The following is a 25,908-nucleotide window of genomic DNA, read 5'->3' as shown; positions in this document are numbered from 1 at the left end:
GAAAAGAGCAGGAGCGCAATGTCTGTAGGAAAAACCTGCGTGTGGAACACCAACAAAACAGTAAGAAGTCTCTCATTTATGTGGTGTTTTTCTTATGGTGCTGCTCCATCTGTAAAGGAATTTGGTTACTGTGCCTCTGTTGGTGTCTGTGGGGAGCTGCTGGGAAGCAACAGGATTCTGCAGATGAGAATCCTACATACATTTTGCTGGGTCCTATTTCCTGCTTGGACAAACCTTGTCAGAAGGGCTTGTCTTCTGTGAAGCTGTTGTAATGAAAAACATAAGTTGCAATCTCTGTGTAGTGGCTTTTCTGTTTCCAAGAAGAGAGTAAAAGCTTTTTAAGTTCTTTGTTCCCCTGTCCTTCCCTTAGCATAAACCGTTTAGATTTAAATTGATTTTTAAATTTGAATGTATTTGATGTGAATGATTACTGTTGTGGTAGCAAGTTTTGGATACTTAAATTTCCCTGGAAAGATGCTTGATCCTTCCTTTTTTTTTGCTTTTCATTTTTAATTAGTGCTTCGTGCAGTGGATAGGATGTCAGTAGAAAATAAAAACAAAGGCTAATGCTGCCAGATTCTTTTCCCCCTGAAATTCCCAGCTGAATCATCATAAATAACTTACTTATTACAAAAATTTACTTACTAGTTGATAAACATGACTTAGAATTCATACTAATTCATACCATTCAATTTGCATCCTATTTCTGTTACTTGAGTCATCAGCTGTTAATTTATTTTTGTTCTGTATAACTCGGTCAATTTCATTTTTCCTAACTCCTTTTAACTTTCTTGGTGCTGATTTCATCGATATACTCGTGTTTCTGAGGTCATTTAATTTAAGTACATACCACAGGAGGAGATCTTCTAATACTGCCCTTGAATAGGGGTTTCAGGTGACCAAAGGCTGCATTCCCTCAGGTTAGGCATAGCATCAGCTGAAGCACAGATACATAGATCCTTTCTGCTGTTCCACTGAAGTTATTCCATATGCTTCTGCTGTTTCTGCTGCAACCTGTGCTTCTGGTAGCACTGCTGCCAGTGACCAAAGCCTGAAGTGAGTGGGACATAGGCATTCTGAGATGCAAGGCACAGGGAATTGTGTGTCCTGTGGAAAGCTTCAAGTGATCTTAACGATAGGGCTTCATCTGTGATATATATATCCAGTAGCAGCTATCTAATTTGTTTTGCAGGATGAGAATGCTGTTAAACTCACAATATCATCATAACTATGGAACCTAACCACAATTTTTTGTGTCTCTAGATATTCAAGAATTTTATGAAGTGACCTTACTCGACAATCCAAAATGCATTGATCACTCTCAGCCATCTGAACCAATACAGCCTGTGAATACCTGGGACTTCTCCAGCCTTCCGAGCACAACAGTGACATCAGAAACACTGCCAAGCAGCCTTAGCCCAAGTGTAGAGGTATGTTGTCTCTGCTGTTTTTTTTTTTTACCATTGAAATGTTAGGTAACAGATGTGTTCATTTTACTTGATATGTTTATATTTTTTTTTATTAAATGTGCCATGAAGCAACTGTTAAGTGATGAGAAAATGAAGCAGGGAAGTAAATGCATGACAAGGGTGTATTTTCAATAAGCCAGGATCTCCATCCCTCAGTTTAAGTAGTGATGTTACTTGCATTTCTTGTGTAAGTCTCATTTGTATGTCATTAAGGAGGTGAGCTCTGTTTCAGGTGTGCCTTAAGTACAGGCAGTATTGCATAATGTGTGCGAGCTTCTAGTGGTTAAAGGTAGCAAGCTAAAATGACTTGTTTTTATTAAATAGTAATAGAGCTCAGGAAGAGCAGTGAGCAGACCTGCTGAAGGAGTAGTGCTGTGTCTTGTAGGGCAGCCCAGGGCTGTGTGCCACCCAGAAAGATGAAGTCCTCAGGATGCCTTACTGAGTGAACCTGAGCTATTGAAGCTATTATGGAATCTGTCAAATTCTGTAGAGGAGATCTGGATTGTTGCATCTTGTCAGAGTTTGGAAGATGTCTAGTTGGGAAAAGACCAACTTTTTAGCTTAGCCAGGGATAAATGTTATATACTGCTAAGAATCATTATTACAATCTCTTTGCATCAAGAAACTGCACAACATTGGTGTACTGTATTTTTGTCAGGATTGCAGGTAATCAAACATCTCAAAGATTAGAAGTTGAACTTTCAACGCAGCAATGAATTATTTTCCTTTGATTTTTGTGAATGTGGACTTTTAGGCTGGGAAACATGAAATCTCTTGTCTCTGAGGTATTAGCTGCATGAGGTTGTATAGAGTGAGCCACTGCTGTAGTTGCCTTAGTGAAAATCATTTTTAAGGGCTATCACTTATGGAGAAAATTCAGTGATGTTGGATGTATGAGAAATAGTATGGAAAAAACTGCGTTACCTGTAGGCCTAACTCAAGAAGTCCTAAACACAGTTATTAGTGAAGTGTCTCAGCTGAGCTGTTTTCTAGGTGAAGCAACTGTTTCTCCTGTGCAGTACAGAGGCAGTGGTGTATAATTACAAGAACTAACCTGATATAACGTGGATTACTTTGTTATTCTTTTAAGTGTCCCAGATTTGGACTCTTGTGACAAAGCCACCTGTCCTCCAGACTACTTGTCTCAAGTATCCTGTGGAAGGCAAACAAACCTTTGACCTTCAGTATATGAACTGAATCTTGCATTTACTTCCACTATTTGAAAGCATGGTTGTACATATTGGTGTGGATGTTAATTTATGCAAAACCAAACTAAGCTTCTCTCAGTCTTTGTCACACATAGCGAAGCTGACCTGACTTTATTAGAATACTGCTAATTAGGAGTGCTATTTTCTCACATTGTGGTTGGATAGATGGAGAGTTTTGAAGTGTGGAATTTCAGTATTAATTTCATTTGCATTTTTCAGCATATCTGTATATCTTATATTTTTTTGGAAAGATGAGCTATATATAACAGTTGTTATAGTAAACATATGGTCGTACTTATTTTCAGTCTTAATTTTCTTCTTTGCTGACTGTTTTTTCTTAATACCTTTCCCTCCATATTTTGAAATTAAAAACAAACAAAAATCCCAGCCCTACCTCCAACCAGGCAAACAAAGAGAAACAGAGGAAATTCTTACATATTGACACCTGCTATGCGTAGTAATAAAAGTTAACATTTTTAATCTGTAAAATTTGATGCATTTTGCTTTCAATAATATGCTTTTTTCCTTGGAACTTTTTCCATTATAAATGTGGTTTTAATCAGTGTAAGGGTGTAGTCAGCCTCTAATACTGCTACAGCGTGTGTGACACCTAATGATTTGTTTTGTTCACTGAAACTTATTAGAGATCAGAGGGAACCTGAGTTTAGCATCCCCATTTGGTTCGTGTTTCTATACGGAAACGGTCACTTTTTAGACTTGCAAGGCTGATGCCCAAATGAATGGTAGCTCATTAACCAGGCATAACCAGACCAATGTACAAGATGACCTGGACGTTATTTTAGGTGGTAGGACAAGAGTGGATGAGAGTGGGGCAGTTTTTATTGCTTGCAGGTGGTTGTCCTTGAGTGTCATGCCTTAAACCACACTTCTTTTGCCTTACTGATATGTCTCTGCTGTAGTTACTCTGGAACAACTGGGTTTTCTTCCAGCTGACACTTGCTCTACGTGAAAGTTGCTTGGGAGTGGGGATAGAATGCTTCCCTGTAGTGAATGAGGATTGTATTACAAGAACTTTCTATGCAGCTGACTTTGGAAGTGACTTTTTAGCAATGTGTGCTTGTATATACATGGAGTAGTGGTATGCAAGTTTAGCTTACCTAAGGGTTTTTAATGGAACATAACAGAGTTCTTTGGCTTTGCTACTTCTGGATCAAAGCAGTAGATTTTGTAATTCCCATTGATACCCTATTAGAGGAAGTTAGAGCTACAGACTGCAGTTTTCCTGCTCGCAGCAATCTGCTTTCCTTTCTGTGCTTCCTGACAGCTTTATTTGTTTTAGCTTTCAGTACAAAAAAAAAAAAAAAAAAAAAAAAAGATTCAAGGCAGTGATAAGCGGGACAGGAATGTTAATCCCTACGGTGCTGAGGAGCAGTAGAAGGTCTGTCGTTTCAATTGGAAAAGGTTAACGGGTGCGTAGCTCTATGGTGTGCGTTAAATACTGAGCTTGGGGTGCGTTGGTAATGTAGGTTAAGGCGTGTAAAGCTGGCTTTCCGTGCTGGTCCCTGGGAGAAGGGTCTGTGCTGCAGGGCGCTCGTAGGGCCCGAGCCGTGATCTGTAGCGCCACCTGGAGGCGGGACGCTGCGCGCCTGGGAAGGACGTGGTGAAACTTGAATCTCCGGTGAAGTCTGCCTTGACCTAATTGAGGAGTTCATTGCTAAGGAAACAATTTTTTTTTCCTTCTTTTTCCTTTAACTCGGTGAGGTACTGGTTGGTTTAATTCAAGCTGAATAGCAAACGCTTGTTAATTTCTCCGATGTAAAAGTAGCCCCAACTTCATCTTAGAAACTGGGGGTGGGGGGAAAAGAAAAGAAAAAAATGACCCCATCTGAAAATAAACATTTTGGCTTTGATGGTGGAACTTGATCCAGAACATTTACTGTTACAGCTAGGCTAACAGATCTCAGTGTTTAGCGAATAATGGTGGCTGATCTGTGGTTTTCCCTGTTCAAACATATGGGCATGTGCAGATTGAATCAGGCATGTAGGGAGTATCTGGCTTACTGTCTTCTAAGTCCTTCTTGCCAAGTTCTTTTCTCTTGTAATAGAAAGAAAATAGAAGAGGAAATAATAAATAAATTACAGACCAGTCAGCTAAGTGTCCAGCCAAGGCAAGGTAGAAATGAAACTTTAATCATCTTGCAATCGTGGAATCATCCAGGCTCACTAATGGAAAATGTCAGATTGCTAAGGGTTAATGAAAACACAGAGACTATAAAAGCTCTCTGGGCAATCTGTTCCAGTGCTAGACTATCCTGACAGGGAAAAAGCTTTTACTTCTTGAAATCTGTTTCAGTTGATTTCTGTTTCCCAGCTTTCTGATGCAGATGCACTTGCCCCTGTTGTTTTGTAGGTACTGGGAGACTTCTTTTAGGTCATACTGAAACTTTTTCTTAAAGCTAAATCAGGAGCAGTGCCCTCATCCTCTCTCTATGGAATAATCCTTCTACCTCCTCACTGTATTGATGGCCTGCTGCACAAGTTGCTTCAGGTTATCTTCATCTTTCCCATGCTGGGGGGCCACGCAGTGGTGCAGCTGGGTGCAGTATTCCAGATGTATTAATAGAAGTGCCAAGCAAAGTGGAATAGTTTCCCTTGGTATTACTGTGCTTCTGGTAACACATTTAGATGCTGTTAGCTGACTTTGCTATTGAAGCATTCTGCAGGCTCAGGCAGAGCGTGCTCAAAATCCATACAAAAAAAGATAATGTGAATATTTTGATAAGAGATGGAATTAAACTAAATTTTCTTGTACAGCATGAGAATTGGTTGTGCCCACAAAGCAAGCAGTGATGTCTTAACTTTTCAAAGATTTTTTTTTTTTGATAGGTCTATGTAACATCTTAAGATGAGAGAACATTGTATGGAGAAGGAACTTGAGGTATATTTTCCAGGGCAATGAAGAAAACCACTCATTTATAATGGATAGTCTGTAGCAGTTAGTATTCATACTGGAAATGTGTGTCAGATGGTTAATCAGAGTCTTAGAGGAAATCCCCAGAAGCATTACCTGCCTACCTAGAGTATGGTGTTAAAGATGCTGTGCCTCTGTTTCTCTGCTGCAGTCGGCTTTAAAGGCCCCTCATCGGGCCGTTACAAACGCAGTCGGTTGTACCTGTCCCAAAAACAGGTGCTTCCTGGGGAAATCTAGGCCTGTCATGGTGATCATCTTCAAATATGTCCTCAATATTTGTACAGACTCATTGCTGGCTACCTTGATGGCGTGCTGTGTCTGATTGTTCTGCAACCTGTTGTTGTACTGTTGCTTTATGCTTGTGTTGCACGTGCTTGTGTATTGCCCAGTATGTTTTTCAGCTACTTTTACTGCAGAAATAGCATGCTTGTTTTATTTGGGCATCTGATAGTGTAGAGTCTGAGGTCTTGTAGTGAGTGTATAGTGTGTAGTCTGAGGATCCTCATTGCTTTCTCTATGCCAACTTGGTGGGAGGGAAATGACATTTGGCTTGCTATTATTTTCCTTCAATTCTTAAAACCTAGACAGTTTGTACAAATAAAGGAGTAGAATTCAGTTCAGGACGCATACGCAAGCAGTAAATTTCTACTGTTTCTAAAAATTTACCTTCAATTGTGTTTTGTTTTTTTTTATCTTGTAACAATAGCATTGTGCATCCAGGTTCTAAGGTTAGCTGGGTTAGGTTACAGCATCTTAAAATGTTAATGCCTTCTTTGCTAAAGGAGCTGAGATAATGCTTGCAGTGATGCTACTGCTTGATCTTTACCAGGTCTTTGAAATCTCTTCAGATCTGCTGAAGTTGAGGAACTGATGTACTATCAAAAAGCTCAGCTGAGCCTGCTTCTCTTGTTATACCTGTGACAGCTGTATGTTACACAGGTTTTCTCAAAGAATTGGAAAGCAAATTAACATTTAAATAACCATCGGTGCTTTTATAACTTGTTGGTGGATGAAAATATTTGCAAAATTGGTGTTTTTCCAAAGCATTATTTTAATTTTTGTGATTTATTCATTGTATGGTTTATATATGCATGGATTTTCCTTTAATTATCTGGTGACATGTCTGGTAGATAAAGAATTTCATGCTGGAAGAATAGATCTGTGAAGGAAAAAAAAAAAAGGGCCTGCCAAGTACAACCTGAAAGAATTGGTAGGTAATTCAACATGAGAAAATCCCATCTGTTCCCTGTGTATTACTCAGCTGAGTAATGCTTTGTTTTTTTCAGTGTTAATGGCCCAGGTAGCAGCGAATGGAACTGGGTAGAACAGATGTTGGTGATTGCTGCTGGTGTGACATAGAGCTGACAGAACAAATGTTTATTTTTCAATAGATATGAATATGAACAGATTGTGATGCTGCTTACAATTTCAGTGCACTAATAGTGATTTTAGTGTCTAAGAAATGCTTACTGACTGCATACAAGTGTCTTATTCTTTGCATTAAAAATAGTGCTTTTCATGCTCTTCATGATATTGATTCAGGTTTTTGGTGTACTTCAGGGTCTTTCTGTTGCTCCTCACATCACAATTTAAAGAAGTTTCCAAGTTAATGTATTATGTTGATTAACTTTCAGTTCTGTTTTTCTTGTTTTTTTTTTTTTACATAGTCATTTTTCTGAAACAACTCTGTCTGTCTGAGCTCCAAGGTGTAACACGTGCTTGGTCATTCAGGGAGTTCTGAGATTTGTCACCAAGAAGCTGTGTTCTTGTTTCTTCTGAAGATGCTAAGCCTCAGGAATGCTTGACTCATGTTTTCAAATTTGTTTGTTTTATGAGCAGGATTTCCAATGAAAAGCATGCAGATACTATGTTTATGGGCTGGAAACTGCTAGCTTATGTACTCTGAGAGCTTATCCATCTGTGTATTGGATTTGTGAAAATGTGCACTAGCATTTGCTACAAAGTGTCTTGCTTTGCCACTACAGTACGTGTGATTGGTCTCTTTCCATTCTGTGTGGACGTGCCCCACGATGACATTCATTTACTGAGAAATAGTTTTTTCATCCATTTGAAACCTCAACATGCAATGCCTCTTCATGCTCTCTGAATTGCTGTCTTTGGCACAGCTCATATGAATAGTGGATCTGAACAGTTAGGTGCCTTTTGTGACAAGGTTTATTGGCTACTGGTCTTGGTAAAAAGATGACAGTGAGTGGGAAGATGATGATCCTTGGTTCTAAAGGATTCCCAGAGAAGACTAAGAATTTAAAGAAAAGAAAGAGGAAAGCACCTTTGAATAAATCAGTTGTAGCCAGGATTAGGTTGTATAAGCTTAATCTTAGAGCAGGGTGGCTGAGAGAAATCTGAGTGATGAGGAAGGTCATTGATTTGTGCCCTTGATACACAGAGCACAACTGATGGACAGACAGAGCTTGCGCACCATTGGGAGCTCCTGAATTGCAGTTTGTGCAGGAAGCTCACGTGTGGGCTGCCTTGGGCCAGCCATTAAGAGACATTGCTAGATGTGTGCCAAGCCACCTAAAAGGGCATTTGCTCAGTTTCTCTTGGTTTTGTATCCTTGTGCTTTATGAAGTTCTCTGCTCAAAGCACCTGAGCAATCAGTCTTCTCCAAAGACTTGGGGAATCCGAGGATATTTTGTACAAGGAGTATCCTGAATGCATTGAGCTACATGCCTGTTTTTTCTTCTGATAAAGGAGGGTTCCAGCTGCTTGGTTGCTGCTTTGCTTCTCTGTTTCCTGAACAGAATTTTTTTACTTCTTCTGTCTGGGTTGAGTCTTACATCAATCTGAATGTGTGTTTATCCCTGCATTGGTAAACCTTCACCTGGTGTTCATACTAGAACTGCTTCCAAGGCAGCTGAGACGGTGTGAATCTCTGCCTTGATTTCAACATGCAAGGTAGAAATCCTGGTTTTGATGGCTGAATGATGTAAGATAAAACTTGACATCCCATTTAAGCTGAGATGAGGGTTTTTTTTTTTTTTTTTTTTTTTTTTTTTTTTTTTTTTTTTTAATTGCTTGCACGTTAGCAAGCTTTTCTTGCTTAATGCTTAATGATTTTATGTTAGTAATTTAGAAATGGGGAAATTATTTTCTGTTGTCCTTCTTTTCTCCCATGTCCTATAAAAGTGCCATTTGTCTGCAAAATTAAATGTTCAATCTTAGGAAAAATAGTTTCCTTATTTCTTAACTTCTTTCTCTTTTGTCTTTTTTTCTTCCCCCAATGTATAATAGGGCAGAGCCAGGGAGTCCAGTGGAGTAAAACTGCGGAATTTTTCTACTTTTATATCTGCTGAGGGGAAAACAGCATTGCTGTTGTTTAGCTTCATAGCTCTCGTGAGCTGAGGCCTGCCAGCCTCTATTTGATACTATTCAACATGTGGTGCTTCTGTTGTATTGCCTGTGCTCCCTCAGCCCTGCCACTTCCATGAGAGCCAGGCTTTCGTTGAGGCACTCAATTAAAACAAAACTAATTCTGTTTCTGGCTACATGACACGGGTGTGCATGCCTCCCTCAAAGTCAGGGTCTCATCATGACACACACCCGTGGCCACGATGTCACTGTGTGAGCAGTGACTGCATTAAGCTGAGGCTTGTGTGAGCTGGGGGTGACTGCAGCGGCAGGTGGGCTGCTGCCTGGTGCTGTGCTCTGGCTAGCAAGTGTGGGGACAAGCACAGCACTGAGCCTGCTAGGTGCTGGCACAGCCTCTTGCAGGCATCCAGCGGGTTCAGAGTGAATTAAGCTTTATTGTTCCAGATGATGTGATGTGAAGAATGGCTCTTTGAAGGATGAAAAAGGAGAGAGAACAGTCTTGTATGCAATGCATACCAGGGGACTTGGTGGGACTTGATTCTGGAACCTGTTTTTAAAGTGAAACGGTGTTGTGAGAATGCTCTGGGTAGATAGACTTAGACTTGTTTGGTGGCACATATACCATTGATTTGTCTGGTGGTATATTGTAGGCTTAGCACAAAATAATAATTTGAGAATTTAAGTTTAAAATGGTCTGTTGATATGCTTTTTCAAAATGCTTCCCTGTTTATGCAGCAAAGGTGGGGAGAGACCTAATGGGAGAGGATAACTCACCTGAAGGCTAACTGGTTGCTTCCAATGCTTTGTGTGCTGGATTAATATAGCAAGGTTCTAATTTGTGCATGCAACTGCACAAATTAGTTAGTGTTAGTGTTTCACAGTACAAACTGGTTTTTTTGTGTGTCCAAATGTTTGACTTCTCCCAGCTGTGTTAATCAGGCTGACAAGGCTATGCTTGTGCATACAAACTTTGCCTTGTCATTGCATTACAGCATTACAAAAGGAAATGAAATTCTAGGTTAATTCAAGGCTCAAAATAGCATTTCTCTTGCAATATGCATTACTCTTTCCTTGCCACTTTCTTCTCTCCCTGTTCTACGTGGAATATTCCATTCATTACTGCTTAGGAAATCAGTTGTTTTGCAGCTAACAAATGCTGAAATAATGTTACAGGAGAAATGCTTGCTTGCAACCTTAACTATTTTTGCACAAAAGCTTAATTTTAGAAATTGTAACAAGCTAAGAGAAGCTGAACTGAGATTTTTTGCTGTAAAATAATTTCGTAGTGCATTTCATCAAATGAATCCCTATGACTCTTATCTGTTAGGTAATCCTGAAAGAGGAGTATGTGAAACAGACTATGAGGAGGCACTTAACTGGTATGGAATGAGATTTGACATCTTTTGTAAGATATTTTCAAGGATAAATTCAAGTTTTTCAGATGTAGGTAGTCAAAATAGGTTAAAAATCTTTTATGAAACTTCCAGCATTTGTATTTTAGTTTGCTCTCTCTTTTTCTTCACATTATTTCTACCTCTGAATGAATCCAAAGGGGAACCTGGCTCACATTCTACTGTTTTGACTATTCAGTAAGAGTGCTTCTCATTTGAGATGATCTTTTGCTGGGACTGAAAATAAGCCTCTTAAATGTTTGGAAAAATACCTGCTATGCTGAAGCAATGGATTGTTTATGCATTGTGACGACCAAGGTAAGATCATAAAGCTTTTGATTAATACCTGTGATCTTGAGTTCTTGAACCTCTCTTTCAATTTTGTCTCCCTGTAATGAGAACATCTTGATGGTATTCTAGTGCTGTTTTTTTGTTTTAACTTTAAATGCACCAATTGTGAATGTGCATTCTGTAGTTGTTGCTAAGAACAGTCACAGAACATAATTCTTGTCAGAGCTGATTATGCACGTTGAAAAACTCATATATGAAGTAGAATGGTGAATTTGTTTTTGTCATTCTGCAGTAAGATTCTTTCTTATAGAACTCACTCTTAAGTGTGCTAATGTAATAGTGTGCTTTTTGTTCTGTAGAGTGGAATTCTAAGTGATGTTTTACATAACCCTTATCAGGACGTGTTTAAAAGGAAAGATGCTGAATTTAGGAAGTCCTGCTAGGGATGGTTATATTCCCATATGTTCTCTAATTAGGAAATCTTGCTGCTTTGAGATGGAGGCACCCAAATAGCTTAGTGCCTTTACTTCTGTGCTACAAAGAAGTTTTGTTTGTGATTTTTTTTAATGCGATCCATGTAACTGGTAAAGGTAAAATCTGATGCATAAATGGATAGTATACTAATGTGAATACTAATTGTGAAATGTGGATAGAGTGAGAATTTGTATTTTGTTGGCATCTGGAAGGTTTTTATTTTTCTTGTTGTTGGTAAACTGTTGTCCTGTGTTGTTCCCTTTTTCATGGATATTTGAGTAATTGCAGGTTTAAACTTTTAACAATCTAGTTTGGCTTCTGGTGTTATTTTTAGGAAATTTGAGACAATGCAGCTTGTTCAGAAGCACATTCATTCTGTTCTTTGGAACAGAATGAAACTAAACATCTTAAAGAATAATGCATGGATTTGAGGATAGCTCTTATAAGATCCAAGGTAAAGGTGCTTCTGAGTCTGTTTGATGGAGAGAAGCACAGGCTGATTGGAGTGGGTGAGGTTACCTCATCTGTCACCAGCAAAGAAATCTTTCTGGTGTCCAAGCTGTTGGTTTTTTGGAAGTGAAACCTACCCTTTAAAATGACAAGTTTGGTTGATTACAGTAGTTCTTAGTGTTGCTGCTTTACTCCTTTAGGTACAGTGAGATTAGGATCAGATAATGATCCCAGTGAGCAGAAAAATGATTCGTACAAGAAGTTAAGACAATTGAAAATTGATTCTGGCACGGCAGAATTGTGTTTCAGCCAGCATTGCCCTATGAGAGCTAACACACAAGTCCGGCTGTTCGCAGCAGTGCTGCACGGAAGAGGAAGAGATCATCCTCTCTCCAACAGAAGTCTTTAGATTGGCTTAGGCTGATCTGCATCTCTACCTGGAGTTACCTACCACCTCTTAATCCTTCTAGTCTGTTTAACAAGAGCTTCTGGCCTCCGTTAGCTCAATGTTGCACTGCCTGGCATATTCATCTGAAGCTGCTTATTTAAAATGAAGCTTTATGAAAGTACTGTGTACTTCTCTGTGAACATCAGTGCATCTGATGACTCGGAGGCTGTAATCTAATAGAAAATACATTCCTTAATGTTGTGTGCAAAACTATTTCTCTGATGTAAATTAATGCGTGTGACATTTGAAGTCAGCATTAAAGAAATGCATGATACGATTAGAAGCACTGTTAAATGCTTCCCTTTCCTACTGAGTGAAAAGATATTTGAAACTATTCATTACTACTTTTTATTTCAGTATAGCAAAGTAGAGAATTTGATCAGGGAGATAAATTTTTTTTAATGAATTTGAGAGATCTTTCCTAATTTGATCTTTGATCACTGTACTGCATTTAATTAAGAATGAAGGTCTGTTTGTGATGGGAAAATAAGTCCTTAAACTACTGCTTTTCTTCACACTCAACCAGTGCAAAGAACACTGATTAATGCAGGGCTTTTTTTTGTCTCCTTATGTGGGCACATTTGGTTTGATGTAGGTAGGCAAATTTGCATCACTGCAACCATGGATACTATTAAGAGCAGGCACGTGGGCTGCACTTACAGTAATGACTTTATTTAAGTAACAGTTTTAAATGAGTACTTGACACTTGATGATTTTTCATATCTGTGTATTTTGTTTTTTCCAGAAGAGCAGCTTTTGAGCAGTCTTTGTTAACTTGTTCACTCAGTTGTATATATTCAGTAAAATCATTAAAGATGAACATCTGATTTTAAATTTCTTCAAATAATATTCCTCATAAGCCAGTAGTGCAAAAGAATGATTGTTGCATACAGTTTTTGTTTCAAAGCCCCAAGAAGTGTGCTGCTTGGACAGCCTCACAGTCCTGTCGATACAGTCCAGCACCTTGTCTCTCACAGTAGCCAAAATGTGGTATCTTCAGAAGGCAGTGAGCACGTATGATCTGTTTGCTTAGTACCAAAAAGAAAGATGAAGGTTTCTATTTTTTCCTTTTTGTTTTGTTTCCCTCCCCAAGATGTTAAATCAGGAGTCTCTGAAAATGCTGGTCACCTGGGCCAGCAGCGATGTGGCAGCGCAGGGCAGGAGGCTCCGGGAGCCCAAGCATGGAGCTCGCCTCCTGCTCCTCCTCACCTGCTGCCTACAGGTACAGGATCTCTCCTGTGGAAGTGACCTCACCCAACCATCAAACTCAAAATGGGTCACTGAGGGCTTTGACTGGTTAGGGCTTGTCAATGTCTAGCAACTGAGATATGACAACTTTTCTGGCAGTGTGGTCTGAGGATTAATTCTTTTTCATAAATACAGCTTTTTTTTTTCTTTTTTTTCCTCCTTTTAGTGCCTTTGGTAGCTTCCTCATTTACCCTCACCCTGTCTGTTTGAACATCATCTGTCTTCCTGCAGTGCACTGCAAAAAGCCAGTTTAGGTTTTCTTCCTAAACTCCTCTTAGGTGTAGGAAGGCTGCTGCTAGCTCTGCTTGAAGCTTTTGTTTTTTCAGGTTCCCTGAACCTTTCCTCATCGTGCTCCAGCTTTTTCACTTTTTTGGTGGCTTTCCATAGGACTTGTCACAGAATGTTACAGCTATGCCATAACAAAGACTATGAGAGGAGATAAGGAGAAGTTGCATTGTGAGCTTTAAATTTTTGGAGATACTGTGAGTAGACTGTAATGATGGAAGGAAATGTGAAGCAATGGAGGCAAGATTGTAAAAATGGAAAGCTTTCATGTATTTGTGATGCAGAAATCACTGTCTGGGCCCAAAGGAGAATGCATTTTTAAAATGGAGGAACAAATCCTAGAACTTCTTGAATTTAAAACTGTAGAGATAGAAACTCAGTTACATGAGAAATAAATACACCAAAAGCTTAAATACTGTGTTAAATAGTCCACAAACAGCCCTTCAAAGTTGACATCTGTAATTTCATTTTGCAACCATTTCTTTTCACTAAAGAACAAATAGATTTCATAATGTGTTGGGTTGCCTATAGAACATGGTTGTCTGCTGAGCCAATTGAGTAGTGCAAATAAGATACCACTTGGCTTTGATATGCCATCTGGTCGTAATGTTGAAGAAATGGGTGCAGAATCAGTCATCAAAAAAACTTTGGAAGTGAAAGAAAAAAAACCTGTGCATCACAGTAATGTTGGCAGTGTTGGCAGATGGTATGAAACTGCTACTGTATGTAATCTTGCAGTATAAAGCAATGCCAAAGAAACAGCTGCCTGCTAGGATGGCTGGTAGGTGTCAGAACGAAGGATGGCTGCCTGCAGACTGAGGGATTGGCTCATTGGCATTCGGAATAGGAGATGAGGTGTGCTGTTAAGAGTGAGGAATGTGTACTGTAGGTGGACTTAAAGGGTATCTGACAAAAAACGATGAGGAATACAAGGAGAGAATATTGAACTTGCAGTCATGCTGGGAAAAGTTATATCCTCACTGCAGGTATTTGTTGTGTTTGTAAAGACTACTTGAACTTTTATTGCTCAGGTTGGACTTTGGCGAGGGTTCGTATTTCTGACTCTTAATAGCAAATGAAGAAGCCCAGGATAACATGAACCAGTGAGAGATTGGTTAAATCCAAAAGTCGGAGCTAAAGATCTTAAAAATAAGTAAATAAAAGACTACTTCAAATTCCATGGACAGAACTGAAAGGTGACTTGTGTGAGTTCTGTGGATGAATAGGTTTGAAGATGATGAGATGACTGAAGACACCAGGAGTGAGGAAGAAGTTGAAGATGACACAGAGTGACAGCGATGGAAATGATAGAGCAGTCTGAAGCATAGAATCTGAAAAGCACTATGAGGCAAGCATAAGAGAATAAGCTAAAGCAAATATTAGGAAAATGTCTTACTGTGTATCAGTTACAAAGATACAGTAAGCCTTGTCCACTTCTCTTTAAATGGTTTTTCTTAAATCATCATCTTTCTGTTGATGTGATGTTCTACCAGCCACCAGTGCCCTGGCCCTGAAAACCTGTGTGAGAGGCAATTGCTCTGTATTTGGTAAACTTGGGTGGCTCTCTCTTATATGGACTTGTCCATCTCCCTGCAGGGCACATAAAATACAGGACGAAGGTATCAGTCTTGTGCTTCATATGCACGTATCCTAGTGCATGTGTTTCCTTATTCTTTGTAAATGACTGAAGTATGTAGAAGCTTAGACTTGATTATTTCATTGATAAAGGTAATAGAGTTGCATAGTTCTTCAGGCAGGCATGCATCAGCAAGGTTTGTACTTGATCTAGTTTGAAGACATGAGGTAGTTGAGCCAACTCTTGGTGTGTCTGTATGAAGCTGGTAAATGTTGCCAGAAGATTTTGCATCTTTGTCCTCAAGTTGGTACTTACTTATGTGTAGTGGAAATTAGTTACATCTGGTTAGTGTGTGAGTTCTAGATGTGTTTGATTTAGCAAGAAATGGCTATAAAATATCAGTGTGCACTGAGATCATGGTGTGGAATTTATTTGGAGAAGATGCTGAGTGCAGCAACAAAAAGGGGAAAAATCTGTCCTGTATAAAAGATTCCTTCAAAGCATTTTCTGAACTCACTTCTGGGACTCTGTGAGTTTATGTCAGAGGAGCTGGTGATTTCAACTTGAGTGACTTTTTTTTTTTTTTTCTTTTTTCAGGTAGGATTAATGGGAGTAACAAAATGTTTATTCCTAATCAGTTTTGCTTTGCTGTCTGTCCTTATTGTGGGAGAAGAGTTCAGTCTGTAGCTTTGGGTATGACAGTGGCCTGATGTATTGGATTGCTGCAAATGAGAATGCTTCCAGCTTCTCGCTCATGTGCTGGAAGCCCAGTAGAGTACAACATGCTTTTCTGGTGGTTAGTGAGTTAAAGCAGCTCATGGAGAAGTCTGCTGAGCACTTGGATCTGTGAAAAGGTATCTGCTGGAATAGAGAATTGTAGTGTGCGGAGCAGTTCAATTGGCTCAGCTGCAGCTGAAAAGACAGGTAAAATGATAGGGTTTAACAGATCAACGTTTCTGGAAGGAGAAGGGAGGAGAACAGCTATTCTCACTACAGGAGAACTGAAATGTTTGGTCTTTTTGGCTGCTGCTCGTGAATCCGGACCCTCAGAGTGAGCAGCTCTGGCACTGTTTCCTGTTGTAATGAAAACTGGGAGAAAAGAGTGGGTGAATAAATGTAGGGTTGCTCATAGTTGGGCATATGGTCTCCAGCACGATTCCTTCAGCAGGCAGGGTATTTAGGTTTCTTCAAAAAATAAATCCACAGAAAAAAAAGAAAAAGAACAGCCCAACCCCTTGCTCAAAAAAACCTCTGAAAAACAATATCCAAGTAGGGTTTGCTCTGTATTCAGATGCCATTTCAGGAGGCTGAACTCCCTGGCTGATTTTTCTCATGTGCCACTGTTGATTCTGTTTCACAGGTGGGCACAGCACTTGATTTGCAAATACAGTTTCACCAGGATGTGAGGTTTGCTTTTCTTTTCACTTTTTTATTTATTTGATTCTTAATCATAGCTTGATACACTGTCAGTGAATATTACTCAATATTAACATAGTGGTAATTTTGTTGACCAGCCACTGCTGCATCCTGGGCTTGGAGGAGGGGAGGATATGCTTTAATGAAACTCTAATACGTAGTGAAAGTGTAACTGAGGGCCACTGTCTTAAAGGTCAATGTGGGTAGAAGTCATCAGCATTCTCTGAGCCCATCTGCATGCCCAATGGAGAATGAACAGTCCATGGGACATTTTAGTGACAAACCCTACTGCCTGGAAGAGAGACTGCCTTACATCCTTTGTATGTTCTCTAACAGTGGGTTTGTTTGTGCCTACATACCTTGTAATGAATGCTGAGGACGTTTTTTGTCCTTCTTCATCTGTGCAAGGCTGAGTGTGCCAGCCATGTGGTTTAGGCTTCTCTCAAGTGTGCTGTTGCAATGGAGTGCTCTGCAGTGAATTTTTACTTACCAGCATGGCATATCTTTCATACTGGAAAAACAGGCGGTGTGGTGGCTGCTTTTTGCTACCTGTTTGTGGTGCCTTTATTGCCTTGGTGCAGTTGACACTCCCAAGAAATGCTTTGCTTGCATGTTGTGAGGTCTGTGCAGGGGGGTACAAGCAGGGTAGCTCAGGAGCTTTCCTCTTGGACACACTTGGTTTCTTCTTTATGTAGTAACTCTGAAGTCCCCATAATATTATAATATTGGACTTTGGCAATTTTTCTTCTGTAACAGACAACTTTTTACTTTTCCTTGTTAGTTATCTCTTGGGAAGTATGCAGTAACTCCCAATAGTGCAGGGTAGACTTGTAGTATATTCCTGTACCTCTACAGATATGTTACCAGAAAGAAATTTTTTATTCTTCAGTTTGTTTTTTAAAAAACAAAAAACCAACCAAGATGTTTTTATACCACCCCCCCCCCCCCTTTTTTTTTCCCCACTGCTTTCTGTAGTTAGCACTGATAACAATTTAAGCTGTACATAGCACTGTCTTATTACATAAAGCCTTTTTTTTTTAACCTGCTGCTTTCATCTTCCTTCAGTGCAGGTAGACAGCCTGTGAGTGCTTCTGCCACTGCTCTGTTCTTTGTTGAAGTGGGACTCTGTACTTTATAACAGTTCCAGATGAGGAGGGGTGGCAAATTCAGTGACTCATTAATAGTAAATGCAGCTTAACTCTTCTGCAGAAAATAATCATGGTCCTGGAAATAATCATGATCTCTTATCTGATAGGCATCAATTTCCCTATTTCTCCCTTCCTACTGGGCTGTTCATAGTATCACATGGCATAGCTGATATTATGAAAGTAACAGAAACTCAGGGGAATGCAGGAAAGTATGAAGATGAGCTAGAAGTAGCATGGTCTTTTTAACTCTTCCTGATTTTACTTTTTATTGGTTGTGAAATATTCTTTAGAGACCATCTGGGCAACTTGGGAGATGGAAAAGTGTTGTTTTAGGCAGTGCTCTATAATTGCCACTCTGAATTGTGGGGGGAAAAGTGGAAGAGCTTGTCTCGACTACAAAGGGAATATACTTCCAAAATACAAAGATAGCAATGACTTGTCAAACAGGGTGTTAAAACATGAACAACGTGAGTTAAACCAAAATAAATTGAAGCTGCAAATCAAAAGATTCCTGTTGCTAAATGTAATTAGTTCAATGAAAGCCTTTTCTAATAATAATTCAGATAATAGTAACTCATTATGATGGAGTTGGGTGATTTCGACGATCATATTATGTTGTGTATTAGGAGTTTGTGTTGAGAAACTCAGCAGAAAGATTTGTCTCGCTTTGAGTAATTTTGAAGGATTGAATGGGGGTCGGAGACCCCAGTATCAGAACCCCAGTTCTGAGGCTTGTGTAGCATATGCTGTGAAAGTGTACTGCTGTAAAATGGAGACTTCAGAAAGTGAGACAGTTCACTGTAAGGCTGTTTTGTGTTTTATGTCCTTATCTTTAATTGCCACAGGTATCAGGTGAAGAGTCCTTGTGAGTGGAGAAATGCTGCCCTCTACTGTTCTGATATTTTTTTTTCCTCAAGAGGACAATCTGCATTTTAGGGAACTTGGCCCAGCTTTCTCTGCCCACTAAGACTAAAAAAACGAGGAGATGCTTCTGAAAAGTGGGGAAGAGTGAAGAATTATGGTATTAGATTACAGGATGCAGGTTTGCTGATCCCCAAACTCTAAAATCTTGGTTGATACTTTGCATTATTTTGTTTCCCACCTGCAGGAGTGGTCATGGCCCCAAGCCTGTTGATATGCAAGAAGCATTTGAAAAATGCTGTTAATGTATGCTTTAACTCTTAGGTTACCCTTTGTGGAGTCAAGAACTGGACACTATGATCCTTGTTGAGCCTTTGCCAACTCAGGATGCTCTGTCATCCTGCATTCAAAGTTCTTTGTGCCCTTTCTAATTGAGAGGGTCTATGTTCACTGCAGAAGGCTTCGCTATTTAAACATGTGTACACACACATAATCTCTCTGCCCCCACCAACCAAACAAAAACTACTTCCCAAAACCAAGTCACTTTCAAGTGATTTTTTAGCAAATTCTTATCAACCCAGATACAGTAATGGACAAGTAAGATGAGTTAGTTTTAAATCAAAAGCAAAATGAGTTTGCCCAAAGGCAAAGCTGAGAAGGACTCTTTTTTTTTTCCTACTCTTTGCTCTTTCCTGTTTAGTTCAGTTTTACCTTGTATTAACTTGAGAGAAATTGGAGAAATGGCTTTTTGTCTGATTTTATAGCAGATATAAGAAGCTTTATACTTCCAAGTACTTTTAATATTTTTCCTCAGAGTTACTATTCTGTCAGCACTGCTTTTCTGATCTAACAGCTTTCCTCCGTTTGGTTATTTAAAAACTTCTTTGTCTTTTTGGTTAAAGTACGATATTCCAGGTGTTCTAAAGGAAGGCAAGAAAGACCTACATTTGCAATGGATACTAACTTTACAGTAAATTCAAAGATACAACAGGGAGCTATTTTCTGTAGGAACCTATTGCATCTTGCTGAAACATTTCACAAAGGAAAGCTCAGTTTTGAAGAACTGTGCCATCAGTTTACCTATAGCTGCTGAAGTTTTACAAGGGCAGGAAAAGGGTTCTTCTTGAAGGAGTATGGCTTAAAAACATGGTAATGCAGGGCTGATGAGTGGGATTTAGTCTAGAATAATAATTTCTAAGTTTTATTTGTGAAGTGTGAATACAAGTCACTAGTTGCTGAAGTGACACAACACGCCCCAAGCAAAATGACGTGACACCCCTCTAGTTGAAGTGGCTAACAGAAGAAATTTCAGGACCTTGGCACAAGGAGATCTCAGTGACTTGGGAATTGCGTTAGAAGGCAATTCATGAAACTCAGCAAGCAGTTGTGCCAAGTTCTGCAGCAAGTGCAGAGTAAAGCTGTGTACTGGAACTGGGAAGGAACTGGCTGAATAGCAGCTGTGCCAGGGGAATCTGATGGTTCTGGGGGACAGAGAAGCCAAGGAAAAAAGTATGGTACAAGCTGTAAGTAGTTTAGGGTAGAGTTAAATATGGCAGATAATTGGGCATCAGTAGAGCATGTTGGTGCTCAGATTCTCTCCTGCTCTCAGTATACTATTCTGTAATTGAATTATGGTCTGTTCTCACAAGTTTTAGGCAGTGGGACTGGAGAACTGATTTGTTTGCCTTCTCTGTCTCTGTAGAGGAGGAAATTAAAATAAAAACAAAAAACAAAACACCCTCAAGTCATTGTTAGTATTGTGCAAGCATCTCATCTGCACTGGCTGTGAGTGGCTCTTAGAACCTACTCTGGTGCTACGTCAAAACAGTAGAGCAGAAACATGGCAAATTGCTAGCTTTTCTGAATGTTGAGTTGGGGAAGCATGAGCAGCCATTGAGATGAATTTGGAGTAGCATGAGGCTTCACTGGACAAAAGGTATATACAGTTATATTTCCTCTCCTCGATTTTTCACTTTTTTTTTTTTTTTAATCACTCTTGTGCCTTGTTTTTCCAGTGGAGGCACAGATGCTTGGTTAATAGTTTGAGTCACTCAAGAGCAGTTCTGCTTTTGCACGAATCACATAAAAGATACTCCACAATTGAAAACCGCTGCTCCAAAAGGAATTCTTTCGAAAAGGTGAATTAAATGAGTCAGATTCTGAGTAATCCTTCGACAGCTGAGGGATCTTCAGTGCATTATCCATTCTACAAAAAGCCCTGAGAAAATGTTCTCTCATTCCACACCTTGTCCTACTCCTCCCTCTTCCTCTCCCCCAGCAAAACAAGTGTTTTAGCTGAACAGTGGTTGCGTGTTTGCTCTATCAAGGCTTCTCTATTGTATCACTGTGCTGCTTCTGTAAGTAGGCAGGGAGTGGGCAAGAGGTTGCAGGGGACCCAGCTGACCCAAGGGGGTCAAGGAGATGTTCCATACCTTTTAATGTCGTGCTCAGCATAAAACTGGGGAGGAGTTGCTCTGTTGTAGCTGTTGACTGACTGGGCGTCAGTCCCACCACCCTGCTCCTGGGAGCTGGTGAGTGATTATCTTTGCATCGTTCATTTGTGTTTTTTTCCCTGTACTTATTACACTTCCTTCACCTCATACTTTGCGTATTACTTTTCTTGCCCATCTGATTCTCTCCCTCATTCTTCCAAGTGGAAAGTGAGCAGGTGGTTGGGTGTGGGCCAACCAGCCAGCTAAGGTTGCTCCCACCACAGGCAGTTTCTGAACAGGTTTGATATGTTTGAAGTTATGTAGTATTTCTTGACTTCAGGGATTTCCTAAGTTGTATTCCAATCAGAGTACAGTCTATTCAGAAGAGAGTCACTGTTTTGTTTCTTCCTCACAAAGATGTTACTGATATATTGAAATTCCCTATACTGAAAGCAGTGTCTTTAATCAAGGAGATCAAATAGATTTCCATCTGACAGGAAGAAAAAGGCCATAGTGTTTCTGTGTGCTGATTTTACTTCCTTATTATTGGATTAAGTTTGGAGTTTGCAAAAGGATCCATTTTCAGTCCTACCTTGTTACAAAGATTTCTCTGTTTTGTTTTTTTTTTTTTGTTTCTAAGTAGGATGGAATAACACTGAGTTATGGATTCCATAGCAGTACTACTGGTCAGTTCTGTAGCCTCTAATTCCCAAGAACATCTTGGGTAGAAACCAAAAATATGAAGGCATGCTCCAGGAAGGTTAAATTTGTTTGAAAATATCAGGAGGAAGTGGAAAAGGTTCTTATCTGGGCCTTTGAAATTCTGGAGCGTGAGCTTCTGAGGGCCTATAACTGCCACATAAAGCATGATTTCCTATAACTTTTGTCAAGGTGTGCTTTTTTTATGGGAGGAGAGTGAAGTATTATTTCTGAATGCTCCTCAGTCCATCAGTGCAGCTCACGTCTTGCAGCCTGATTATTTTTGCATATAAATGGAATATAATTGCAGACACTTCTGGGTTCTTTATCTGATGTGACATGAGATTTTTCTTTCTTTCTTTTTTTGTACTAAAGAGAACTCTAAAAACAAGTTTATGATAAAATGCTCATGCAGATGGTCAATCAGTGGGGAAGGAAAGTATTCTCATGTGTGTTTTGGGTTGACTTATCAAGGCTTATGAAGGACCTCATCTAAGTGATGTCCCAGATGTGTCTTCCACTGAACAATTTCAGACTTGGAATACACGGGGAGAAAATCACTGAAAAACATCAATTCATTGCAGCTGTTCTGGGCTTAAGTGCCACTGCAGGGCAAATTTTAAAAAAAGTTGGTGCTATTAATCAAATTTCTCTTTCCAAAATAGCGTTTCACCCTCCTTCTGAAGTTAATGGGGCTTTGTTACTCAAGATTTTGGTAACCAAAGAGACAGGTCGATTTCTTATTCTGCCAGGAATTATCTTTCCATTGTTGATTTATGTGTTTTATCAAAACAACGCAGAGGATTCTTTTTTGTTGTTGTTTAATGCATGTTCAGCCATGTTTATTTTGGGCATATGTGGGTCAGGTTGGATGGGCATTGCAAATTTTGTGCATGAGAGTGTGTGAAGCTCGTTAAGAAGGGCAGATGCACGTCAGTGTTCTAAACTGAAGGTGGTCACAGTGGCTGCATCTTAACTCCTGCAGATGTGTTTACACGGCAAGCTGTCAAAAAGGTTCTTCTGAGATAGAAATAGCTGCTGAAGTTAACTTTCACAAGAGCAATGAATCTTCAGGCCATGGTGTTCTCAATAAATAAATCCCTTTGCCTAAAAGCACCATGCAGATGATTTTTCTGGCAGCGTAGTGTATGCAGAAACAAACTCCATTTCTTGACTGCTTCCTCAAAATCATTTGAACAGTCATTTTGCATTTTGGGGAGTAACAATAGCAAAGCCAAAGAGCTTCATGGATGCAGTTAGCGCCAAACGCTGGTGCTTATGAAGCTAGTGTTCAAATTTCATTTCACCTTACAGAAATTGCTTATGGAATTACTGCTCCTTGAGTAAAGGATAGAGTTACAACCATTGCTTTAGAGCTCTCTGTTAGTATGAGGTAATCTTAAACCAGTATCATAGCTTCCTTACGTAAACTAATTTTGGAGTTCTGTGTATTCTTTCAATATCTATATGTGCTAAGGCTATGAGGAAAAGAGATTAAAATAAGTTTATTGGATTTAATTCATTTGAATGCTAAAAGGTATCTTATTTTTTATTGGGTTATGCTAAGTATCCTGGAGGTGTACAAGTTCAAGGTGTACTTGAGGGGAAAAGGAACCTCAACTAGAATCCCACCAGCCTGGCAGGTGCCTGCAGTAATACTTGGGAGACATATTCTATTTAATGCAATATGAAGGTTAGTATGGTCTTTGTCCCTTTGATTTGGCATTCTGACTAAGTGATGTGTTTGCCAAATTAGACCTGCACTTTTTCATGCTATTTAAAAGCTCCAGGTCATCTTATGAGGTTGTTGATTCCTTGCTTATATTGTATGAGAGTATGGGTGCAACACACGGATTGATGGAACAGGTACAAGTGCTTGCAGTCAGTCCAGAATGGTGGGTAAATGCTCAACAGGAATATTAGGCTCCTGAAGGGATCATGGTGCTTTCCTGATACTGCGTAACTCTTGATTCTCTTACCTCAAGGGCTCTTGGAAATAACAGCTTTCTTATTTTATGATAATAACAATTACTTTTGCTTGCTAATTAAAGTTCTTAATGATGTTGGTATTTTTACTGAACACGTGGGAGTCATCAATGAAGATTTATGTTACTGCTGAGTAAACATTTGAAAGAAACTTGAAATAAAGCAGTTCATTTTTTATGTAGTCTTTTCATAAGCATGAAAGGTCGTTTCAGTGGTATCACTTCCGAGTAAATATCAGTTTTTAAAAGCTTTGAGTTTGTTTCCTCGGAAATTTTTAAATATAAAACTATGATTTTCACATTTTTATGGGATCAGGTGGGATCCTCCTGTGCAGGGAGAGAGTTTAAATCTGTGTTCTTCTATGTTCAATGAATACAGATTTCCTCTTGTCCTTACCAATGGCAGCATTAGAAAGAAGCATTGATGCTTTGTTTTGCAGTCTTCCCTTTTAAAAATTGTTTTGGATCATCAGGATGGAAACTAAAGGCTCAGACTGAAGGAGCTCAGGATTGTTCCTCTAAATTTGGAAAGAATATTGTTAAATAAGGAGTTAAGGCTGCATTCTCAACAATGGCTTCATGTGTTAATTGATTGTTTTTTGTCCTGTGAAATGTTTATCTAACTTTCAGTTGCAGTCAGAACAGTAGTTGCACAGGGAGGTGAAGAGCTCAAAAGTAGATGAGAGATATTTTGAGTACTGGTGTTTGTATGATTTTGTTCAGATCTCTGGAAGCTTTATGTTCACAGCTGCATATTTAAGATGCCTTGAAGTGCAAATAATTGTTTTGAGCAAGTGAAACCATTGCTATTAAATTTTGGGATTTAGTTGACAAACTATATCTAAACATCACAAATTTTATTTTTGTATTGCATTTTTAAGCTTGTGTGACAAGACATGATATTCTTAAAAGTTGTGATTTATGTAAAGAGCAAGGCAGTTTTGTCATATAACCAATTTGTTTGCCTAGAGCTGTGAAGACATGGCTGAAAGATTCAGATGTTATGTGGTCTTCATCAACAATGTAGATGTAATTGCCTGAAGTTACTTAAGCTTTTTCTTCTTTCATGTCTTACTGACCGAATCCTTTGTGGATGTGTAGACTGTGTTTTCCACTTATTGATTCTTCTATGCCCATGGCACATTAGAGCTTATTTTTTCTGTATTACAAAAGCTATTTGTGCAACACTCCAGTTGCTTTTCCTCTTTGACTTTGTCATGAAATTGCCATGCATTTGGCCGTGTATTTCATTAGAATACCATTGCAATATGACTGGAACTACATAAACAAAATAGACTGTGTGCAGAAAAGGTTGTCTTGTGGTATAGCAACAGTCTTGTGTTCTTTGTGGAATGGGCAGTTCTTTACTGTTTTCTTTTCCCTTGTGCATTTTTTCCCTTTCTCGTGTGTGATGTTTATTCTTATCATTGCATGCGCTTTGCCCTGGTTCTTCAGACAAGAGGTTGTATGCTGTGACCCCCAGCCACCTGAAGGGAAATAGAGGGCTTTTCTAGATTCCTCACTGATTCTATTATGCTCAAGACTGCCCTTAGATTTAAGTGTACATGCAAGAGAAGCTTAACCCACATATGTACACACAGAAGATGTATCTGTGTGTGCACGTAACGTATTTTCTTGTTCCACTTAAGAATTTTCCTTTGGCTTGCTACTGTTGCTGCCCATGATGCAGATGGCCTACTGTAGTAAGCGATGACTCGGTGAGCAAGTGTAGGTCATAGCAAGTGCTGGAAAGAAAGCTGTGCTTGGTAGTGTAGCATCTTCTGCCAAGGAGGAGGACCTCATGCAAATGAAATTCATTTTGGATTTATTGTGGGCAGAGTTGCACATTTTTCTCTAGACATTTTGCCTTAGTTTTGGTTTCATCAGTCTGCATGTTTATTAAGATAACTGTCTACAGTATAATTCATGAAGCTCCTTGTTTCTGAGCTCTAAGTGTGGATGTCCATTTTTCACTATGTTATACTTGTTACTCATCAGGTAAAGTAGGTGAAGTAAAAGATGACAGCAGGCTGCTTGAGACTTAAACTTAGGTGAACAGTCGCAACCAAAAGGAGGAGTACAAACTTCTCTGAGAGTGTTCAATGCTTGCTTTTTTTTAAAAAAAATATTATTCAGCACAATTTAAAATTGATGTTATGGCTTATAGTTATTGAATTGATTTTATTTTTTGCAAAGGTTTTTCAGCTTTTGGGAGAGAAATCAAATAGAATGTGCTATCTATAATATCAGGTTAAAATACAG

At 39.2% G+C, this 25,908-nt stretch overlaps 1 protein-coding gene across 14 annotated transcripts in view; it reads left to right on the top strand.

Annotated features, from left to right (window-relative positions):
* Positions 1–25,908, top strand: part of DLG1 (discs large MAGUK scaffold protein 1) — a 131,174-nt gene that overhangs the window by 12,094 nt on the left and 93,172 nt on the right. For 13 of the 14 annotated variants that reach the window (XM_052686800.1, XM_052686805.1, XM_052686797.1 and 10 more), the window contains exon 3: positions 1,264–1,430. In XM_052686800.1, coding sequence (XP_052542760.1) covers positions 1,264–1,430 — 167 coding nt within the window. Of the gene's footprint in view, positions 1–1,263; positions 1,431–10,072; positions 10,652–25,908 lie in introns of those variants that run through there. The other variant, XM_052686802.1, reaches the window with a different exon arrangement.

The sequence above is a fragment of the Tympanuchus pallidicinctus genome, unplaced genomic scaffold, assembly GCF_026119805.1.
Source record: "Tympanuchus pallidicinctus isolate F22 unplaced genomic scaffold, pur_lepc_1.0 scaffold22, whole genome shotgun sequence".
Classification (NCBI taxonomy): domain Eukaryota; kingdom Metazoa; phylum Chordata; class Aves; order Galliformes; family Phasianidae; genus Tympanuchus; species Tympanuchus pallidicinctus.
This window is presented reverse-complemented; position numbering and strand designations above follow the sequence as displayed.